Source organism: Podarcis cretensis (assembly GCF_951804945.1).
Source record: "Podarcis cretensis genome assembly, chromosome: 10".
NCBI classification, from domain to species: domain Eukaryota; kingdom Metazoa; phylum Chordata; class Lepidosauria; order Squamata; family Lacertidae; genus Podarcis; species Podarcis cretensis.
The window spans coordinates 12,393,502-12,411,776 of record NC_137179.1 but is presented as its reverse complement, the minus strand read 5'-3'; the positions used below and the strand labels follow the sequence as shown (position 1 = coordinate 12,411,776).

At 46.2% G+C, this 18,275-nt stretch overlaps 2 protein-coding genes across 10 annotated transcripts in view; both read left to right on the top strand.

Annotated features, from left to right (window-relative positions):
• Nucleotides 1-2,918, top strand: part of ABCC9 (ATP binding cassette subfamily C member 9) — an 87,044-nt gene extending 84,126 nt beyond the window's left edge. For 5 of the 9 annotated variants that reach the window (XM_079992142.1, XM_079992145.1, XM_079992140.1 and 2 more), the window contains 2 exons: nucleotides 197-356; nucleotides 2,579-2,718. In XM_079992142.1, coding sequence (XP_079848268.1) covers nucleotides 197-334 — 138 coding nt within the window. In that variant the 3' untranslated portion in view covers nucleotides 335-356; nucleotides 2,579-2,718. Of the gene's footprint in view, nucleotides 1-196; nucleotides 357-2,578 lie in introns of all 9 variants that reach the window. The other 4 variants (XM_079992143.1, XM_079992146.1, XM_079992141.1 and 1 more) reach the window with 1 other exon arrangement.
• Nucleotides 2,919-9,417: 6,499 nt separating this feature from the next.
• KCNJ8 (potassium inwardly rectifying channel subfamily J member 8) lies at nucleotides 9,418-16,787 on the top strand. Its single transcript, XM_079994513.1, has 3 exons — nucleotides 9,418-9,885; nucleotides 13,019-13,488; nucleotides 14,615-16,787. The coding sequence occupies exons 2-3, from the start codon at nucleotides 13,124-13,126 to the stop codon at nucleotides 15,513-15,515; spliced, it is 1,266 nt and encodes a 421-aa protein (XP_079850639.1). The 5' UTR covers nucleotides 9,418-9,885; nucleotides 13,019-13,123; the 3' UTR covers nucleotides 15,516-16,787.
• The last annotated feature ends 1,488 nt before the right edge of the window (nucleotides 16,788-18,275 follow it).

The following is an 18,275-nucleotide window of genomic DNA, read 5'->3' as shown; positions in this document are numbered from 1 at the left end:
GTGGGAGTGACTAAGTACTGCTTTAGTGGGTTCTTATATAGATCACCATGCTGATTTCAATCCTGGCATATTTACTTTACATGCTCCTCTCCTCTCAATAAAGATCTCTGTCTGTATTTATTCTAAGCTTTCCTGTTCTTTGCATGGCATTCCCTTTCTGTTACTTTCCCTTCCCTTTCCTTTCCTTTCCTTCCAGCACCGGGTCTCTCAAATCCTAGACGCAGACCTCGTCTTAGTCTTGTCCGAAGGCGATCTCGTCGAGTGTGACACAGCAGCCAACCTGCTCCTCAAAGAGGGAGGCCTTTTCACCACTTTGGTGAAGACAAACAAATAGATACTCTTGACCCAGGATTCCGGTATTAATTCACTCAGTCCTGTATGGTCCTGTTCTTCATTCAGTCTCTGAACAGTCAATCATGGTAGTGTTGGCAGGGCAGGTTTGGCCCGGGGCATTCTGACACTTGAGAGCCAAAGGTTTTTACAGTAGGGCAGAATTTATTCCCGTATTAAACGTGGAGGCCTGCCTCACTCTTCCAAAACAAAAAGAGAGATGCAGGCATATTTTCTAGAATAGCTGCTACAACCAAACCCTAAATAGTGTCAGCGCTGCCCACCTAGGAAACACCACTTTCCTCCCATATGAAGTTAACCCCACCACCATTCTGAAATTTGAGATCAGATAATGAGCCCCTTCTGCAGGTGCCAACATTTATGAATTACACCCATGCAAATCAGAAGAACCTTTTATTATGTAATTGCTCTACAGAGCTTTGGAACACCAAAGACAATTAGCTCTTCTCACTTTTTTCCATTCTTTAGCAAGCAAGCCAAGAGAGTCTTTTTCCTTTCAGCATGTGAGGAATAATTGCTATACTACAACTAGGTCTATTACAGTTTATTTTAACAGTGCTTTGTGCCTTTTTGTTATTTTTGTTTTGAATCTGTAGCATACAAATTTTAGATACCTTTAGGTACCTTTTAGATTCCTTTGAGGTGGGTTGTAGGTGTTTTGCGTGTGTGTGTTTTTAAGAAAAGCAGCCTATGAATTTAATTATATGTGCGAAAAGATAACTCATCATCCAAGTGTGGATTCTTACATAACAAAAGAAGTGTGGGTGATCATTGTGCAGGGAGGGGTGCATCAACAAACTGGGAAATTAAAAAAGGAACTTCAGAGGAAGGGCTCTAAGGGGGCAGGAAGCAAAGCCCAAACAAAACAGCCCATAGAGGACTGAGCAGAGACTGTGAAGTATTTATGGTGAAGAGAAGGGATGGGAAACAAGGGAGGATTGGAATGGAGTATCCCAAAACAGGGCTGGCTGGCTGGCTTGAACCCTAAGAGGAATGCTCTGCTCTGCAACTGAGATGTCTCAGTTGGTAGACCATGAGACCCTCCATCTCAGTCGTGGGTTTGAGCCCCATGTTGCCTGGAAGAACCTTGCACTGCAGGAGGTTGGCCTAGGTGACCCCTCTGGTCCCTTCCAAGTCTACAATTCTATGATTTTGTAGCAGTTCCCACTACTGGGTATTCCAGCATTCTCCTTTGGGACTCGGAGATGGGATCCTGCATTCCACAAGGCAGTGTCAATGCGTCGGGAATTTCCCTGCACCTGTCAGCTATATATCCCCAGAGAATCACAATGTGCTCTTTACTCATTCCCTTGGAATGATGCCACTGGTCATATATGGAAACAGGATGCCTTAGGTATACATCTTATTTTATTTTTTAAAAAAGGTACTGTATTTTTCTGTGTCTAAGACGCCTCCATGAATAAGACGACCCCTATATTTTTAAACCCCATATTAAGAAATTAAGTTGTTTAGCTTTTGGGGGTAGGGGTGGTAACTTCTGCCAATCGCTCGCCCACCTGCCTGCCACTGCCGATCACACACCTCATTGCAGCCGCCAATTGTCTGCCCTTTCGCCGCCGCCACCAGCCCACCCACCCACTTGCCACAGCCGCCAATCACCTGCCCAATTGCCGCAGCCACAACCAATTGCCAGCAGGCCTTGCCACAGCCACCAATCACCCGCCCAGTCACCACTGCCAATCTCCTGCTTGCTGCTGCCATTAATTCACTATCCGTGTATAACAGGCTTCCTCAGCCTCGGCCCTCCAGATGTTTTGAGACTACAGTTCCCATCATCCCTGACCACTGGTCCTGCTTGCTAGGGATCATGGGAGTTGTAGGCCAAAAACACCTGGAGGGCTGAGGTTGAGGAAGCCTGGTGTATAATAATGACGGGTGCCCCCCCCCCCTTTTTAAGCAAAAAGCATTGTCTTATACACAGAAAAATACAGTAATTTCTGACTCGGTCTGCAGCAAGCCCTCTCTTCAAACCCCAGCTCAGCTTTTGCTGTTGTGGCTGCTGGTGGTTCACAGGTTACACACACTCTTAAATCCTTAATAAGTGGCTCAGCCCCAATGCATTTTAGCTGTGCATAAGGAACAGAGTGTGGGGTCCTCCACCATGTTGCTTGCAAATAATGCTGCTGGTCCAATAATTGTACGAACTCGGATCTAAATGATGCCTGGTAGGGAAATGAAATAATTTAGATATGTCTTTTAATTCTAGCACCGGGTCCACACCATCCTGACCGCAGACCTGGTCATTGTGATGAAGCGAGGGGTCATTTTGGAGTACGACACACCCGAAAATCTGCTGGCTCAGGAAGACGGCATCTTTGCATCCTTTGTTCGGGCCGACATGTGAAAGGGCTGGGGGGAAATGCATGCCACTGGCTTTTCTAATGCCTGACTTTTCAACGATTGAGGAAAAAACACACATGTATATTTTCTATACACTGTAGCATCACTGCAGACTTTGCCAAGGATTTTTGCATCTGTCTAATTTTTATAAAGCCGAAACCTGTTATGTACACTGACTTCAGTGCAATAAATTCTTCTTCACAAAACGCTAGGCAATCCTCCTTTGTATTTCCTTAGCAATTCAATCCCTTGGCATGGAGAGAGTTGGCAATTTCTTGGAGTACTCTGAGTCGAAATGTTCCCCTTTTTTGGTGCGCGAAAGGATTTACAGCACTGGGAATGGTAGCTAAATTCCTGGGTGGACTTTGCAGTTGGAGAACGGTCCCAATCATTTTCCTCTGGGGGAGAAGAGAAGGGATAAGTTGTTGAAACTTTGCCTGTCTCCCACAGGAAACACGGAAGTGGCAGTTTTGCTACAGGCGAGCATTGCAACATAGGAGAGGTTTTTCACACGGAAACACATACACAAAGGCATGCATGTGCTTCCCGACAACTTTATGGAGACTAGAAAGGGAGTACCACAAGAGGGAGGGGCTTCCTCTAGAACAGGGTTTGCTCATCGGGGGCCCTCAGGATGCTGCTGCTGCTGCTCTGCAACTCCCGTCGCCATTGACAGGACTGGCTGTGCTGGCAGGAGCTGATCAGAGCTTGAGTCCAAAGAAAAACGCTGTAGCATTTGCCACTGGAACAGAGGAAAATGCTCCATGCTGAGTCAGGTCTATCAAACACAATTATTGCTAACTTCTATTGAAAGCAAAGGAAAAGGACCTGCCATCTGATTTCATGCATGCTTCCTCAGAAGTAAAGTTCAGTATAACCATGGGCTTAGGACCTGTACTAACAAACCCAACTCTTTTAAATGGATAATAATAATAATTTATTATTTATACCCCACCCATCTGGTGGGGTTTCCCCAGCCACTCTGGGCAACTCCCGACAGAATATTAAAAACATGATAAACATTGAAAACTTCCCTAAACAGGGCTGCCTTCAGATGTCTTCTAAAAGTCAGGTAGTTGTTTATTTCCTTGACATCTGATGGGAGGGAACAGCCAGAAGGCCCTCGGAGCTGGACCTCAGTGTCTGGGCTGAATGATGGGGGTGGAGATGTTCCTTCAGGTGTACTGGGATTTCATTGCCACTATTTTTTAAAAAATGAAATATGCTCTGTGTCTTTTGCAGTGAAGTCTGTTTTCCTTCAGGCAAAGTCCCAACCTGAACAGGAAGTCTTTGCATGGACAGGCGGAGTCCCCAGATCCTGGGCACCCCCCCCCCCTCATGTGGAATAACGACTCAAGACAATGTGCTATGGTATTAAATTGGCCACAACTTTATTATATTTCAGATGTGGGTAGACCTTGGCTCAGGCATTGGCCGTTATCCGTCCCCAGTCCCCAGCCGGGGAACTAGGGAACATCAGGGTTATCCAGTGTGTGGGGGGGGATGGGCAAGCTCTGGAGAACATATGTTCAAGCAGAGATAGCCACCCCCATTATGCCGCCGCCGCAGGGGAGAGCAATGACGACCTCTCGGCGTACGGTCAAAGCCTCCCTTCAACGGGGAACCCTGGTCTCGCCACTGCAAATAGGAAGACTAAAGGATTCTGCCCAAGGCCTGGTACTGCCAAAGTTGTGACGTTTTGCTACGGAAAAGGCCAAACCTGCCAATGCAGGGGAATTCATTTCTGGCCCTTTGACAGCGACATTGACGTAGCAGCACCCACATACCTGTGAAGAAAAGTTAACCTGCAAAATAAGACTTAGCTGAGGGTGGGGGAAGCTCTGGAGCCAAGTGAAGATTCCCAGGTAAGATCCTCCCTCTATTGTGTGGGCAAGTAGTCCCTCCCCTACCTGGCCTGGTCTCCTTGGCAACACTTCCCCCAGGCGGGATTGGACAACTGACTGAGGTAGGTGGAGACCTCCAGGTATCCCACCTGAGGGGAGGCGAAGCCAAGCCTATGGTGATGGAGCCGCTCCAGATCCAGGGGCTGTGCGCGTCCATGCAAAGGGCGCCCCCCCCCCGTTTTATGTGGGGAGCAGTCATTACAGCAGCTAGTCTGTGTGTAGACAAAATTATTCCAGTACCTATGAACCCCATACTACCTAGAGCAGGGATGGGGGGGCATTGCCTCTGCATGCTGTTGGACTCCAAACCTCATCAGCCTGAGCCAGCATGGCCAAAGGTCAGGGATGTAGCTCAGCTGTGGAAGTCACTGTGTTGGCTATCCCTGCAAACATGTATATCTGGCGGCTCACTGTGCAGCACTTCCTGATGATTGTATGCAATTTCCCCCATATATTTTGGCAAATTTTGGCAAAGCATTATTTCCCCTAACCCAGCCTTTCTCAACCTGTGGGTCCCCAGATGTTGTTGGACTACAACTCCCATCACCCCTAGCTACCAGAGCTCAGGGGTGATGGGAGTTGTAGTCCAACAACATCTGGGGACCCACAGATTGAGAACCACTGCGTAACCTTATTTGTTTTGTAAAATTTATACACCACCTGATTGCAAAAGAAAACCTCAAGGGAGTTTGCAAAAAAGATAAAACCATATAACTAAGGAAACGTTTGCTATGCATTAAAACACAAGAGGTTAAAATAACAAAAAAGGATTAAAACTGACACCAGCATTTCTAAGCCTCTGGTTAGGCTTGCCTAGATGAGAATGTTTTTAGCAGGTGCCGAAAAGAGTAAAGTGAAGGTGCCTGCTTGATCTCAATAGGCAGGGAGTTCCAAAGTTTTTACAAATATAATGTGGCATCTGTGGTATTATGTGGCATCTGTAGCAGTGCCAAATTAACCAATTGAAGCAGTTGAGTAAGGCATTTTTGTATGTCATTATTGTGGATATTTGCATTCATATGCACACATAACCATGGTATATGTGTTTTTGAACATAGGTAAAGGTAAAGGGACCCCTGACCATTAGGTCCAGTCGTGACCAACTCTGGGGTTGCGGTGCTCATCTCGCTTTATTGGCCGAGGGAGCCGGCGTACAGCATGACTAAGCCTCTTGTGGCCAGCAAGTGTGGCCAGCATGACTAAGCCACTTCTGGCGAACCAGAGCAGTGCACGGAAGCACCATTTACCTTCCCACCGGAGCGGTACCTATTTATCTACTTGCACTTTGACGTGCTTTCGAACTGCTAGGTTGGCAGGAGCAGGGACCGAGCAACGGGAGCTCACCCTGTCACGGGGATTCGAACTGCCAACCTTCTGATCGGCATGTCCTAGGCCCTGTGGTTTAACCCACAGCGCCACCCGCATCCCTCACAGTTGGAATGCAAATTCTGAAGGCTGCATTTCAGTTCAAATGTTATTTGGCGAAGCGTGAATTAAGTAGGTATGAATTAAATACTGAATGGAAATTACAACCCCTCCCCAAATGCCTAGGAGCTACAAAAAAGGCTCTGAGTAAAAGCAATAATCTTTCATGGAACAAGTTGCCTCCTAGAAATGAAGAACCATCCTTGTGTTTCTTTTGGGATGGGGAAAACAGTTTAATATCGGCGCAGAACTTGCCCTGAAAGCAAGTCCTCCACAATCTGTCCAAGAGGCTGCCACAATTAATTCTGCAAATTACTGAGTGACTTGACCAGGTTCTAGCCTTTTCTATGTCGTTCTCCAGAGTGGAGTCTATTAAGATTATCGTTTCTTGTGAGATAAGAGGACTTTGACTCTTGCAAACGAAGAGCGAGCATGAAACTCATATCTCAGTCCAAGTCAATTGCACGCCAAAGGAGCGAAATTTAGTTGCAAGCTATTGGCAGCCCCATGTGGGACATTGCTGTCCAGATGAGTTGTAGAATCATAGAATTGTAGAGTTGGAAGAGACCACAAGGCTCATCTAGTGCAACACCCAGCAATGCAGGAATCAAATTAGGATGAATGCTCAATAAACTGGTCACCTGGAAGCAACCTGGGTCTCCTCAATCTTACTCTTAAGTCTAAACCACAGCACACTGCCTATCTGATCACTGTCTCAGTTGAGCATCTCATTGGCTTCGGGTTGACAGTTAAAGTCACATGTACTTTTCTAAACTTCATTTTATACATCAGCCTCATTGTTTATCCTTCTGATTATGAACCCTAATAGTTGGCTGGGGTGGGTGGGGAGAGTGGAATCAGATTTCCAAGAATTCAAGTTTCCATTAAACAGAAGACGTTGAGTGCCAGAATTATACACTCTGCCGGCTCAAACCAGTGGGAAAACTTCACGGCCTCCTTCTGCTGTGCCCTGATTAGCTTTGTTTTGTTTTGAAATGGGTTTTGGCCTGCATTATTTCTTCAGTTTCCACGGCATATTTCTCAGGGTATGTGTGTGAGAGAGATTTACGCTAAGGAGACCTTTTTATGAGAAGACCAGAGGTTTAGAGGAAACGATTCTCCGGCGTTCAAACAGCAACAGGTTGCACTTCGAATGCAAATAATGCACACCATTTTGGGCCTTGACCTTTGGGCAACCGCTGCAAGATTTAGAAGACAAGCTTAGCTGGGCACAATCCAGGGAAACTCAGTTACAAGGAAGCCGTATTGAAGTCAAGGGAGTGACTAAGTTTTCCAGAGGAGGACACAGGCCCAACCGATGTCTTCCAAAACCTTCCATGGCTGCAGGGCTGTCACACCCATGAGGCCTGATGAGGCAGTAGCCTCAGGCAGCAGATCCAGTCTCCGCAGAGCATGGTGTTATGTATTCAGTGGTCTGTGTTTGCCTGAGCTTGAGCCTGGACTAAGGATTTATGAGCTCCTGTGTCCTGATTCAATACATGATGTCCAATCACAGAACATTTCAGGACTTGGGCCTCTGCCATTGGCCCTTGGAGTCATGATTCACAGCTTAGAAGTTGAGACAGCCAATCACGTTGGGAGTGGGAGTGGCCCAGGCTTTCAGGAATGTATATAAGCAGTTGCTTTGCCCCTGTTTCCTAGTTATGTAGGTCATGAAATGTTCTTGCTGTTATCACTGTGTCTTGCCTCATGGGAACCCACCAGTGATCTATGGAGGAAGAATTGGTGGGGCTACAGAGAAGGAGAAGATGGGAGCGGGAGAGTGTCTTCTCAAATTCCATGTCCAGTACTGGGATGGACCTCCAAGTGTTCCTATTTTCCAGGGACAGTCCTGGATTTACAGAAGCCGTCCCGGTTTCTGATTTGATCCCAGAATGTCCCGCTTTTCCTTAGGATGTCCCTATTTTCATCAGAGTGTAGAGCTCTGCAACACCCCCCCCCTCCCACTGAGCCAAGGATATAAATAACTATGCAGCCTTTAGAAGACACCTGAAGGCAGAGCCCTGTATGGGGAAGTGTTTTTTTTTAAAAAAAGTGTTAAATGTTTTATTGTTTATTTTATTTATTGAATTTATATACCACACTATACCGGCAGGTCTCAGGGTGGTTCACAGAATAAAATCAAAATATAAAACCACAAAATACATAATCAAAACAACAACAACAACTCAATAACTCCCCACCCCCCCAAACCCGCCACATTTTAAAAGGGCATGGGATGTCAATCAAACCGACCAAAAGCCTGGTTTAAAAGGAACATTTTTGCATGGCGCCTATAGGTCTATAGGCGCCAGGTGAACATCCCTGGGGAGAGCATTCCACAGACAGGGAGCCACTGCATAGAAGGCTCCGTTCACATGTTGCCACCCTCCAGACCTCTCGAGGAGGAGGTACACGAAGGTGGAACTCAGAAGGTGATCTCAGGGTCCCGGTAGGTTCATATTAAGTTTTCATATACGTTGGAAGCTGCCCAGAGTGTCTGCGGCAACCCAGTCCGATGGGTGGGGTATACATAATAAAATTGTTATCATCATTATTATGGAATCGGACATCCCTATTCTGTGCAAATAGGACATTCCAGGATCAAATCAGAAACCAGGATGGCTTCTGCAGTATCTTCTGTGACATTGCAAGGGATCCCAGATGGCATGTTATGTACTGAGTTGAATAGGATCCAAATTGCAGCAGTCTGATTGGTCCTAGAGCAATAGGATCCAAAATGCAGCAGTCTGATTGGTCCTAGAACAATAGGATTCAGAATGCAGCAGTCTGATTGGTCCTAGGACAATGCAGCGGTATGACTGGTCTGCAGGAGTCACCCAATCCAGCTCCAGATAGAAGTGAATCCACAACCTGATTGGCCTACAGGAGAATTCCGGAATTAGCCAATCACGTGCAGCCCATTGTGTAAATAATGTATATAAAACAGATACTTTGAGGGGACTTTCATTCCCTCCTCACCACTATGAGCTGAATAAAGAGCATGGAATCCACTCTTGACTCTGAGTATATTTCATCGCACCTCTTAAATCACATGGCACAACAGCTTAGGGAGGGCACTAATTTGCCTGCTGCGCCTCCCAAGAGAGGTTCGACCCCTATAAGGTCAGAAAGGTCACATATTTCAGCCCCCTGTTTCTTATGGAAAACAGCCAACCACCAAATCAACTGGCCGGGAAGGAGACTCCGAAGATGGAGTTTCTTTGCTGTAGCATGTCACTGAGTCGTATTCAGGCCAGAGGTTAAAAGAGAATTTAATTCTCTCTCTCTTGCTCTCTGCGTCAGTGGTGCTTGGACTGGGGCCAGAATCCCCCCCCCCCCCCCCCGCTCTCTCTGTCCCATCCCCAAACTCAGGGGAAATGCTGAAAACTTTGCAACAATCTGTATGTCGAGGGAGGAGGAAGATGAGAAGAGGGAGGGCTCTGGTCGCTGCTACTGTTGATGTCAAGATTCCTCTCTCCTACCTAGCGCCATACACAGCCTCAGCCAGCCTTTCCTGAACTTGGATCTCCTTCATCCCCTCCACTCTCTCTCTCTTCTGCCCCTCCCTCTTCCTCTCCTCCAAAGAACATTTCCCGGGCCAAGGCAGACCAAATAATGGCTCTGCCAACTCTCTGACCACCACGTCCAGTCTGCAGGCCAGGCGGCCGAAGAATCCCAGAGGGGAGCAGAGAGTGTGGAAGACCAGCAATGCCTGCATCTTAAATCCTGCCAGCTTCTTGGCTGCCTTTTGCCTCTTGGGGATTCAGCTGCCATGGAATCTCAAAGGATCTGGCCAGGCTGAGAGGCCAGGCTGCATCTGTTCTGTCGCTGCAGAATCTCGGTAAGTTTCCACTTTCTTTCTTGGGTCTGTCCGAGTTCCCTTAGTCGGTGTCCCTTTAATGCTAAGGAAGACAGTTCAGGTGTCTGCAGCTGTTGCGGCTTTGCATTTTCATTTGGCATACCCACACCCCAGGACTTAAAACAAGCTGTTATCCCCTCCTCTCAAAGTAACTTTTATGTAAGGGTTCTGGTGGTGGATTTTGAAAGTGATGCTCTGTGCTTTTGGAGAGCCCTTGAGGGGATTTTCTCCCTTGTCTAAGGCAGGGTTGGTACCTCAGGATAAGAACTTAATTCATTCTGGAGGTCCGTTCTTAACCTGAAACTGCTCTTAACCTGAAGCACCACTTTAGCTAATGGGGCCTCCCGCTGCCGCCTCGCCACCAGAGCACAATTTCTGTTCTCATCCTGAAGCAAAGTTCTTAACCCGAGGTACTATTTCTGGGTTACCAGATTCTGTAACCTGAAGCGTCTGTAACCCGAGGTACCACTGTACAAGTTACAAGAAGGGATTTCAGACTCTTATTAACATGGCACAGGGCTCATACTGAGGGAAAAAGAGCCCTCGCTTGCCCCTGCTCGGATTAAAAAGTGCCTGCAGGATCACATAGTCTTTCGTTTTTATTTTCCGTTTTCCAGGCTTCATAGGATTATTCGTAGCAGATATTTCCATTGAATATTATGTCAACACTTATAGGTATTTCACGTTTTACTAGTCAAGAAGCAGCAATCACCTAAGTTTTACTCAGAGTACATCCAACGAAATGCATAAACATGCCCAAGTTAGGTCCATTTGTTTCAATAGGTCTACTCTGACTTAAAAATTAGTTCAGCGCCGCTCCTTCTGTGTCCTTGGTTTGTTGTACAACTTTTCTCCTGACATGAAGCACATGTGCAAACGTGTTTAGGAGAACTAGCATTTTATTTGGAGGACTAGCATTTAAAATGCTAGAAGCAAGCTTTTGAGTCAAACAGGGCTCTTCAACCAGGCCAGATATTTATTGTTTGTTTGTTTTGCGGACCACAGGGTAATGGGATATCACTTTCCTGGGATACTGAATACTTGCCCTTAATAGTGTATCCCAGCCATTTCTGGATTAGCAACTTCTGTGTTTCTGGGTGTCATGCATATAGGAAGAGCCCTGTGTGACTCAAAAACTTGCTTCCTGCATTGTAAATAAACACCAGATTCCCAAACAAAGATGCTTTCTCTTTCTTGTATCGTGAAACTGACACAACTGCTAAGGCTCTGCTTATCCCTTAGTATTTCTCAGCCTTTGTTGGGAAGTCCCCCCAAATGCATTCATACACAGTATTCCATTTGCTAGAAACATGTCGGTATAATGGGGGAAAGAGTTTAAACAGTGTGTTTAACCTTTCATGTTGCCCAAGAAAGTACTAATTAAACCCAAATGGCCTTTGGATGATGTTTATATGAGTTTAGTTGGAGAATGTGTGGAGTTCTGCTTTTCTAGGGCACAAATCCTTTGTGGGACTCATCCACAGAATCATAGAATGGTAGAGTTGGAAGGGACCCCGAGGGTCATCTAGTTCAACCCCCCACAATGCAGGAATCTCAACTCAAGCATCCATGGCAGATGGCCATCCAACCTCTGCTTAAAAACCTGCAAGGAAGGAGAGTCCACTCCCTGCTGTCTGTTCCACTGTTGAACAGCTCTTACCGGCAGAAAGTTCTTTCTAATGTTTAGCCAGAATCGCCTTTCTAGTAATTTGAAAAACATCAGTTTGGGTCCTACCCTCTTAAGCAGAAGAAAAACGGCTTGTTCCATTTCTCATGTGACAGCTCTTCAGATTGACAAACTAAATATTTTTGCAGGGGGTGGGGGGGGGAGACGATTTCATTATCAAGGAATGCAAGTCCAATGGAATCGCAGAGTTAAAGTAAATTATCAAATCATTAATTCTAGCATGAAGGGGGCCTACAAAATAATATAATTTGGCATCTGAACAATTGGCATTATTAATTGTATTATAATTTGGTATTGTGACAATGAGGCTTTTACTGGGTTATTGTAATTGAAAGCTAATAAAAAGTATTACACTAAAAAAGGAAGTCCAATGGAATGATGAAAATGAATGCTTTGAAGTTGCAATCCAGAATTATTATTTTTTATTGACTTAAGAAAATTATACAGACAGCAAAACGAAGAAGTCTAAGTTAACATTGCCTTCTACCGATAAGAAATAATAATAACTATTACAATAATGAAGATACTAAAAGTACATTTACTTCCCCTTTTGAACTTCTATTCTGGTTACAATATATTACTATTCTATAAGGATCTATTATATCCTTTGCTGTCCCATATATTATTTTATTTCCCCAATTCAACCTAACCCTCCCCTCCACCCCTCTGCTTCCCTTCACCTGTTTGAGATCTTCCCAGCATATTTTTTTCTAGTTGCTTTAACAAAATAAAATAACATGAAAACTGATAAATTATAATTACCTCTTTTGTCCTTACACGCTTAACAATTGCCTATTAAGAGTTCTGCTTTAACACCATATTTCTTAATGTATTCACCTATACATTCCCATTCTGTATAGAATTTTTGATTGGAGCAGCCCAGAATTCTTGGATTTGTTTGTAACAAGAGTGCAAAAGTTCTCCTAGCTTGTACAGAAACCGTTGATCCTCAGATGAGAATCCCCACCCTCCTGGCAAATCTCCCCCAAATTTATTTCCTAAAGGTAAAGGTAAAGGGACCCCTGACCATTAGGTCCAGTCATGACCGACTCTGGGGTTGCGGCGCTCATCTCGCTTTATTGGCCGAGGGAGCCGGCGTACAGCTTCCAGGTCATGTGGCCATCATGACTAAGCATGAACCAGAGCAGCGCACGGAACGCTGTTTACCTTCCTGTCGGAGTGGTACCTATTTATCTACTTGCACTTTGACGTGCTTTCGAACTGCTAGGTTGGCAGGAGCAGGGACCGAGCAATGGGAGCTCACCCCGTTGTGGAGATTCAAACCGCCAACCTTCTGATCGGCAAGTCCTAGGCTCTGTGGTTTAACCCACAGCTCCACCGGCGTCCTAGCTAGGCCTGTAATCATTGGCAAGAATGGTGTGAATTAGTGGGATGGGGTGACTTATGCAAGCTCCTTTCTTTCTCCAGGATCAGATAGAGAAAACAGAATACACGAGAGGTCTCTATAGGATTCTTCCATCCTCTCCACCTCTGCCCATTTTTGGTTGATTGGTGGACTATGGTGACAGGGTGATGTTGGCCAGGAAGAGTATCATCCCCGAAGAGTATGTCCTCGCACGGATCGCGGCCGAGAACCTGGGCAAGCCGCGCGTCAGAGACCGGCAACAGAAAGCCCGCTTCATCGCCAAGAACGGGGCTTGCAACTTGGCTCACAAGAACATCCGCGAGCAAGGGCGCTTCCTGCAGGACATCTTCACCACCCTGGTGGACCTGAAGTGGCGCCACACACTGGTCATCTTCACCATGTCCTTCCTGTGCAGCTGGCTCTTCTTCGCCATGATGTGGTGGCTGGTGGCCTTTGCTCACGGGGACATGGACAAGCCGTGCACAACCAGCGAGGACATCAATAGGTGGAAGCCCTGTGTCACCTGCGTCAGGTAATAGCGACAACGATTGATTAAATTTCTTGCAACCCAAAGCAACTATACGAAAAGCAAAAGGAAAGCCGTACATTGATTAAAACCAAGGGGGAAATACACAAGAAAAATTAAATACAGTTGTACCTTGGAAGTTAAACGGAATCCATTCCAGAAGTCCATTCGACTTCCAAAATGTTCAAGAACCAAGGCGCAGCTTCTGATTGGCCGCAGGAAGTTGCTGCAGCCAATCAGAAGCCGCAATGGACGTTCAGGCTCCGAAGAACGTTTGCAAAATGGAACAATCACTTCCAGGTTTGCGACGTTCAGGAGCCAAAACATTAATCTTGCTAAGCATTCGACTTCCAAGGTATGACTGTACATTTAAAATGTTGTGAACAGCCCTGAGATCTATGGATGAGGGGCAGTATACAAATTTTAACGCACAAACACACACACACACACACCAATTTACAAGACCATTATCATCCAAAGTCCTAGCTGAATGTTTTTGCCTGGCACCTAAACATATCCAGTGTTGGTGTCAGGTGAGTCTCCCTGGGGAGAGCATTCCACAATTGAGGAGCCACCACAGAAAAGGCCTGCTCTTGTGTTGCTACCCTCTGGACTTCCCATGGAGGGGGCACTTGAAGAAAAGCCCCAGTTGATGATTGCATCCATCCACTTTCTCCATGCAATGGATAATTTTGCAAAAATATTCTATCATGTTGCCTCTTACTCGCCTTTTCTCTAAAAGCTCCCCTCCCCACTGGTCTCCCAGAACCAGAAGAGGCATGAAAAGAGCCGAGGAGAGATTGGTGACAGGCAGGCACAGTCTCTGATTGCTTGGGGAAAGCCCTGTAGAGGAGGGGACTTAGCTAGCTATGGGGAGGCAGGGACCTTCAGTCTCAGCAACTGCTTCATGGGGGCAAGACCTGCCAGAGATGAGTCGCTGTGCTCATTAGGCCTGACACTCCTGTGCAGATCATGATTTTGCTAATAAAGAGTTAATTCCATCTTGGATGGTGTGATTTACTGCTGGCTCATTCCTGACGCTACATAAGTTTCAGTAATGGATAACACGAGTCGCCCATCATACAGTATTTGATAATGGTGTGCACTGTTTCCCCTCTCTCCTTTCCCTTAGGTCTTTCACCTCCGCTTTCCTCTTCTCTATTGAGGTCCAGGTGACCATTGGCTTTGGAGGGAGGATGATGACCGAAGAATGTCCCATAGCGATCACCGTACTGATGCTCCAGAACATTGTGGGCTTGATCATCAACGCCGTCATGTTGGGCTGCATCTTCATGAAGACGGCGCAGGCACACCGGCGAGCCGAGACCTTGATATTCAGCCGGAACGCAGTCATCGCGGTACGCAATGGCAAACTCTGCTTCATGTTTCGTGTTGGGGACCTGAGGAAAAGCATGATCATCAGTGCCTCAGTGCGGATCCAGGTGGTCAAGAAGACCACCACCCCTGAAGGAGAAGTCATCCCGATCCACCAGCTAGACGTCCCGGTAGACAATCCCATTGAGAGCAACAATATTTTCCTAGTGGCCCCTTTGATTATTTGCCACATCATTGACAAGCGGAGTCCTCTGTATGACATCTCCGCCAATGACTTGGCCAACCAAGACCTAGAGATCATTGTCATACTTGAAGGTGTGGTGGAAACCACTGGAATCACCACCCAAGCAAGAACGTCCTACATATCCGAAGAGATCCTCTGGGGCCACCGCTTTGTGCCCATTGTAGCAGAAGAAGAAGGGGCCTACGCTGTCGACTACTCCAAGTTTGGCAACACGAGCAAAGTCGCAGCGCCGCGTTGCAGTGCCAAGGAGCTGGACGAGAAGCCTTCCATCCTCATCCAGACCCTCCAGAAGAGCGAGCTGTCACACCAGAACTCCCTGAGGAAACGCAATTCCATGCGGAGAAATAACTCCATAAGGAGGAACAACTCCATGAGGAGGAATAATTCGTCCTTTGTGGTGCCCAAGGTCCAGTTCATGACACCGGAAGGAAACCAGAACTTGCTGGAGACATGACAGGTCTCAAGCAATCCCACACCCTATTTTGTAAAAAAAAGACCTCTTAAGACATTTCTGTTAACTCGGTGTAAAAAATTAATGGAGCTGGGAGCTATTTATTATGTGCAAGCACCAGGTCGAACCAAACGGAGCAGGGGTAGGGGACGTGTTGCCCTCCAGATGATGTTGGACTACAATTCCCATCATTCCTAACTTTTGGCCATGCTAGCAGGGTCTGGTGGGAGCCCAGAGCCCCACGACATCTGGAGCGCCACAGGTCCCTCACCCCTGAAATAGAGAGAAACACTGTAATTGTAGTGTAGTTGTCACTGACATGGTCTACCAGAGCCAGGCCCACCTTCCAGCATGTGTACCATTTTAGACCGGAGAACTTTCCTCTAGACTAGCCTTCCTCAGCCCAGTGTCCTTCAGGTGTTGCAGGACTTCAACTCCCATCAGCCTCAGTCAGCATGGCCAATGGGCAGGGGTGATGGGAGTTGTAGTCCAACAACATCTTGAGGGCACCTGGTTGGACAAGATGGTTCCATACAAAAATACAATGAATCCCTTCAGGTTTTTAAAGCACTTCACAGATGAAACTAGGCCAGTGTCAGGAGGGAGCCAGCAATAAATCACACACAGTAAGTGAAGTTAACTCTTTATTAGAAGAAACAGGATCTGTTCATGAGTGCCAGGCCTAATGAGCACAGCAACTCCTCTTCAGTAAGTCTTGCCCCTATGAGGCAGTTGCAGAGACTAAAGGTCCCCACCTTCCACAGCTGCCTAAGTCTCTTCCTTCCAGGGCTTTCCCCAAGCAATCTCAGACTGCGCCAGCATGCCTGCCTTTGCTCCTCCCACTTCATGCCCTCCTGGTCCTGGAAGACCATCAGAGAGGGGAGCTTGCTCCAGGCGAAGTTCAAAGTTCTGGCATTGCTGTAAACAACCCTAAATGACCTAGAGTACTTCTTGAACCAAGGATTTGGATCCAGCCTTAAAATTATGCTTAAATCAACAGGACTTGAGTAGAATGAACTGAAATATTACCATGCCCCTGCAGCGATCAGAAGTGGGTGGAAAAAGAGGTGAGGTAAAATTCACTTCACTATGTAGTAAGATTCTGTGTAGGGTACGTTTACCAGCAAATACCACAGTTATTGTCATTCAAATCTTTTTTTAAAAAAAGAAAATAATGCACATCAGAAAACTATATTAAGAACCTCAGCATATGTAGATCTTCTAGTTGTCCACTTCATAAAGACAACCTTTTTAAATAAAGTTTTCCCCCACTTTCTTTGTTGTGGTGTGTAATTACGTTTAAGTTTCATGTCCTGAAACTCTGCCTATGCCCATCCATATCAGTTGGCTAGCTAGATGCTCACTTTGGATCAGTGAGATCTGGAACTGTGATTGAGCCAACTGATGACAAGAAGAGACAACCTTGACTCATAACAATATCAGGACCACAGCATCATTTCTCTAGGCCTGGTTCAAACACTGATTTTTCAAAATTCCACTATATATATTGTTATGGGGGTGGTGGCTAACTAGAATGATATTTGGGGGGAGGCGGGTCCCCTTCCATGCAGGTGATTCTGTATCCAGTGAGTTTTAGAATCAAGCACAAGAAGCTGTTGAGCCAGTCAGACATTTCTCCTTATCAGGAAATTGCCTTAGCTGGCCAGCTAAGCGCTCTCATCAGCATCTTAAAGATGCTGTGTTGCCATAGCGACAGCTAAGTGATGGTGATCTACAGGAGAGTGGGATAGGCATTTTCCCCACCTGCCTTCACCTGGCTAGATGCAACATTAACCTAGGATGGGGAATGATAGGTCAAGGAGGGTTTTTGTGTGTGTGAGAGAGAGTGTGTGTTTTAGCTGATGCTGGAAGCTGGATACACAGAGGATTGTCTCGCTCTGCGCTGGAACCAAAGCTATGTCTTTGAGATCCTCTGGAAACCTAACAGGGAGGGAAAGGTCTGTTGAAATGTCAGTGCTGTGAACCCTTCCATGCTAGGCTCAGGTTGTATGTGTATGTAAATAAAACCATATATCCTAAAGGCACCACAGTCTCCGTTGACCTTCATTCCAAGTAAACTGAACCCCAGGTAAGATCTTGAACCATTGAAGTCTCTTGCTACTCAGAGATTTGGGACACATGGATAGATCTAGCTATCACAGGAACATAGGAAGATGCCTTCTACTGAATCAGACCATTATTCCATTAGTCTAGCTCAGTATTGTCTACACTGACATTCCCAGTCCTCCCTGGGGATTGAACTTGAGACCTTCTGCTTGCAAAGCAGATGCTCTACCGCTGACCTATGGCAAAAAAATATAAGCTCCCCGTGTTGCTTACAGGCCATTAGACACTATAAGCAAGGCAAACTTACAAAAACCAAGCAAACAGAAGACACCTCACAAAAGGAAAATGGGCTGGGAGGGAGGAGGAAGTACGCAAGATATAAGTTATTGGTTCCAAGCTCCTCTGATGACCAGCTGGGGAGGAAAACGTTGAGAAGTAGAGGAGCATAAAATACCGTATTTTTCTCTCTATAAGACGCACCAGACCTCAAGACGCACCTGGTTTTTGGAGGAGGAAAACAAGAAAAAAAATATTCTGAATCTCAGAAGCCAGAACAGTAAGAGGGATCACTGCGCAGTGAAAGCAGCAACCCCTCTTGCTGTTCTGGCTTCTGGGATAGCTGCACAGCCTGCATTCGCTCCATAAGACACACACACATTTCCCCTTATTTTTTAGGAGGGAAAAAGTGAGTCTTAT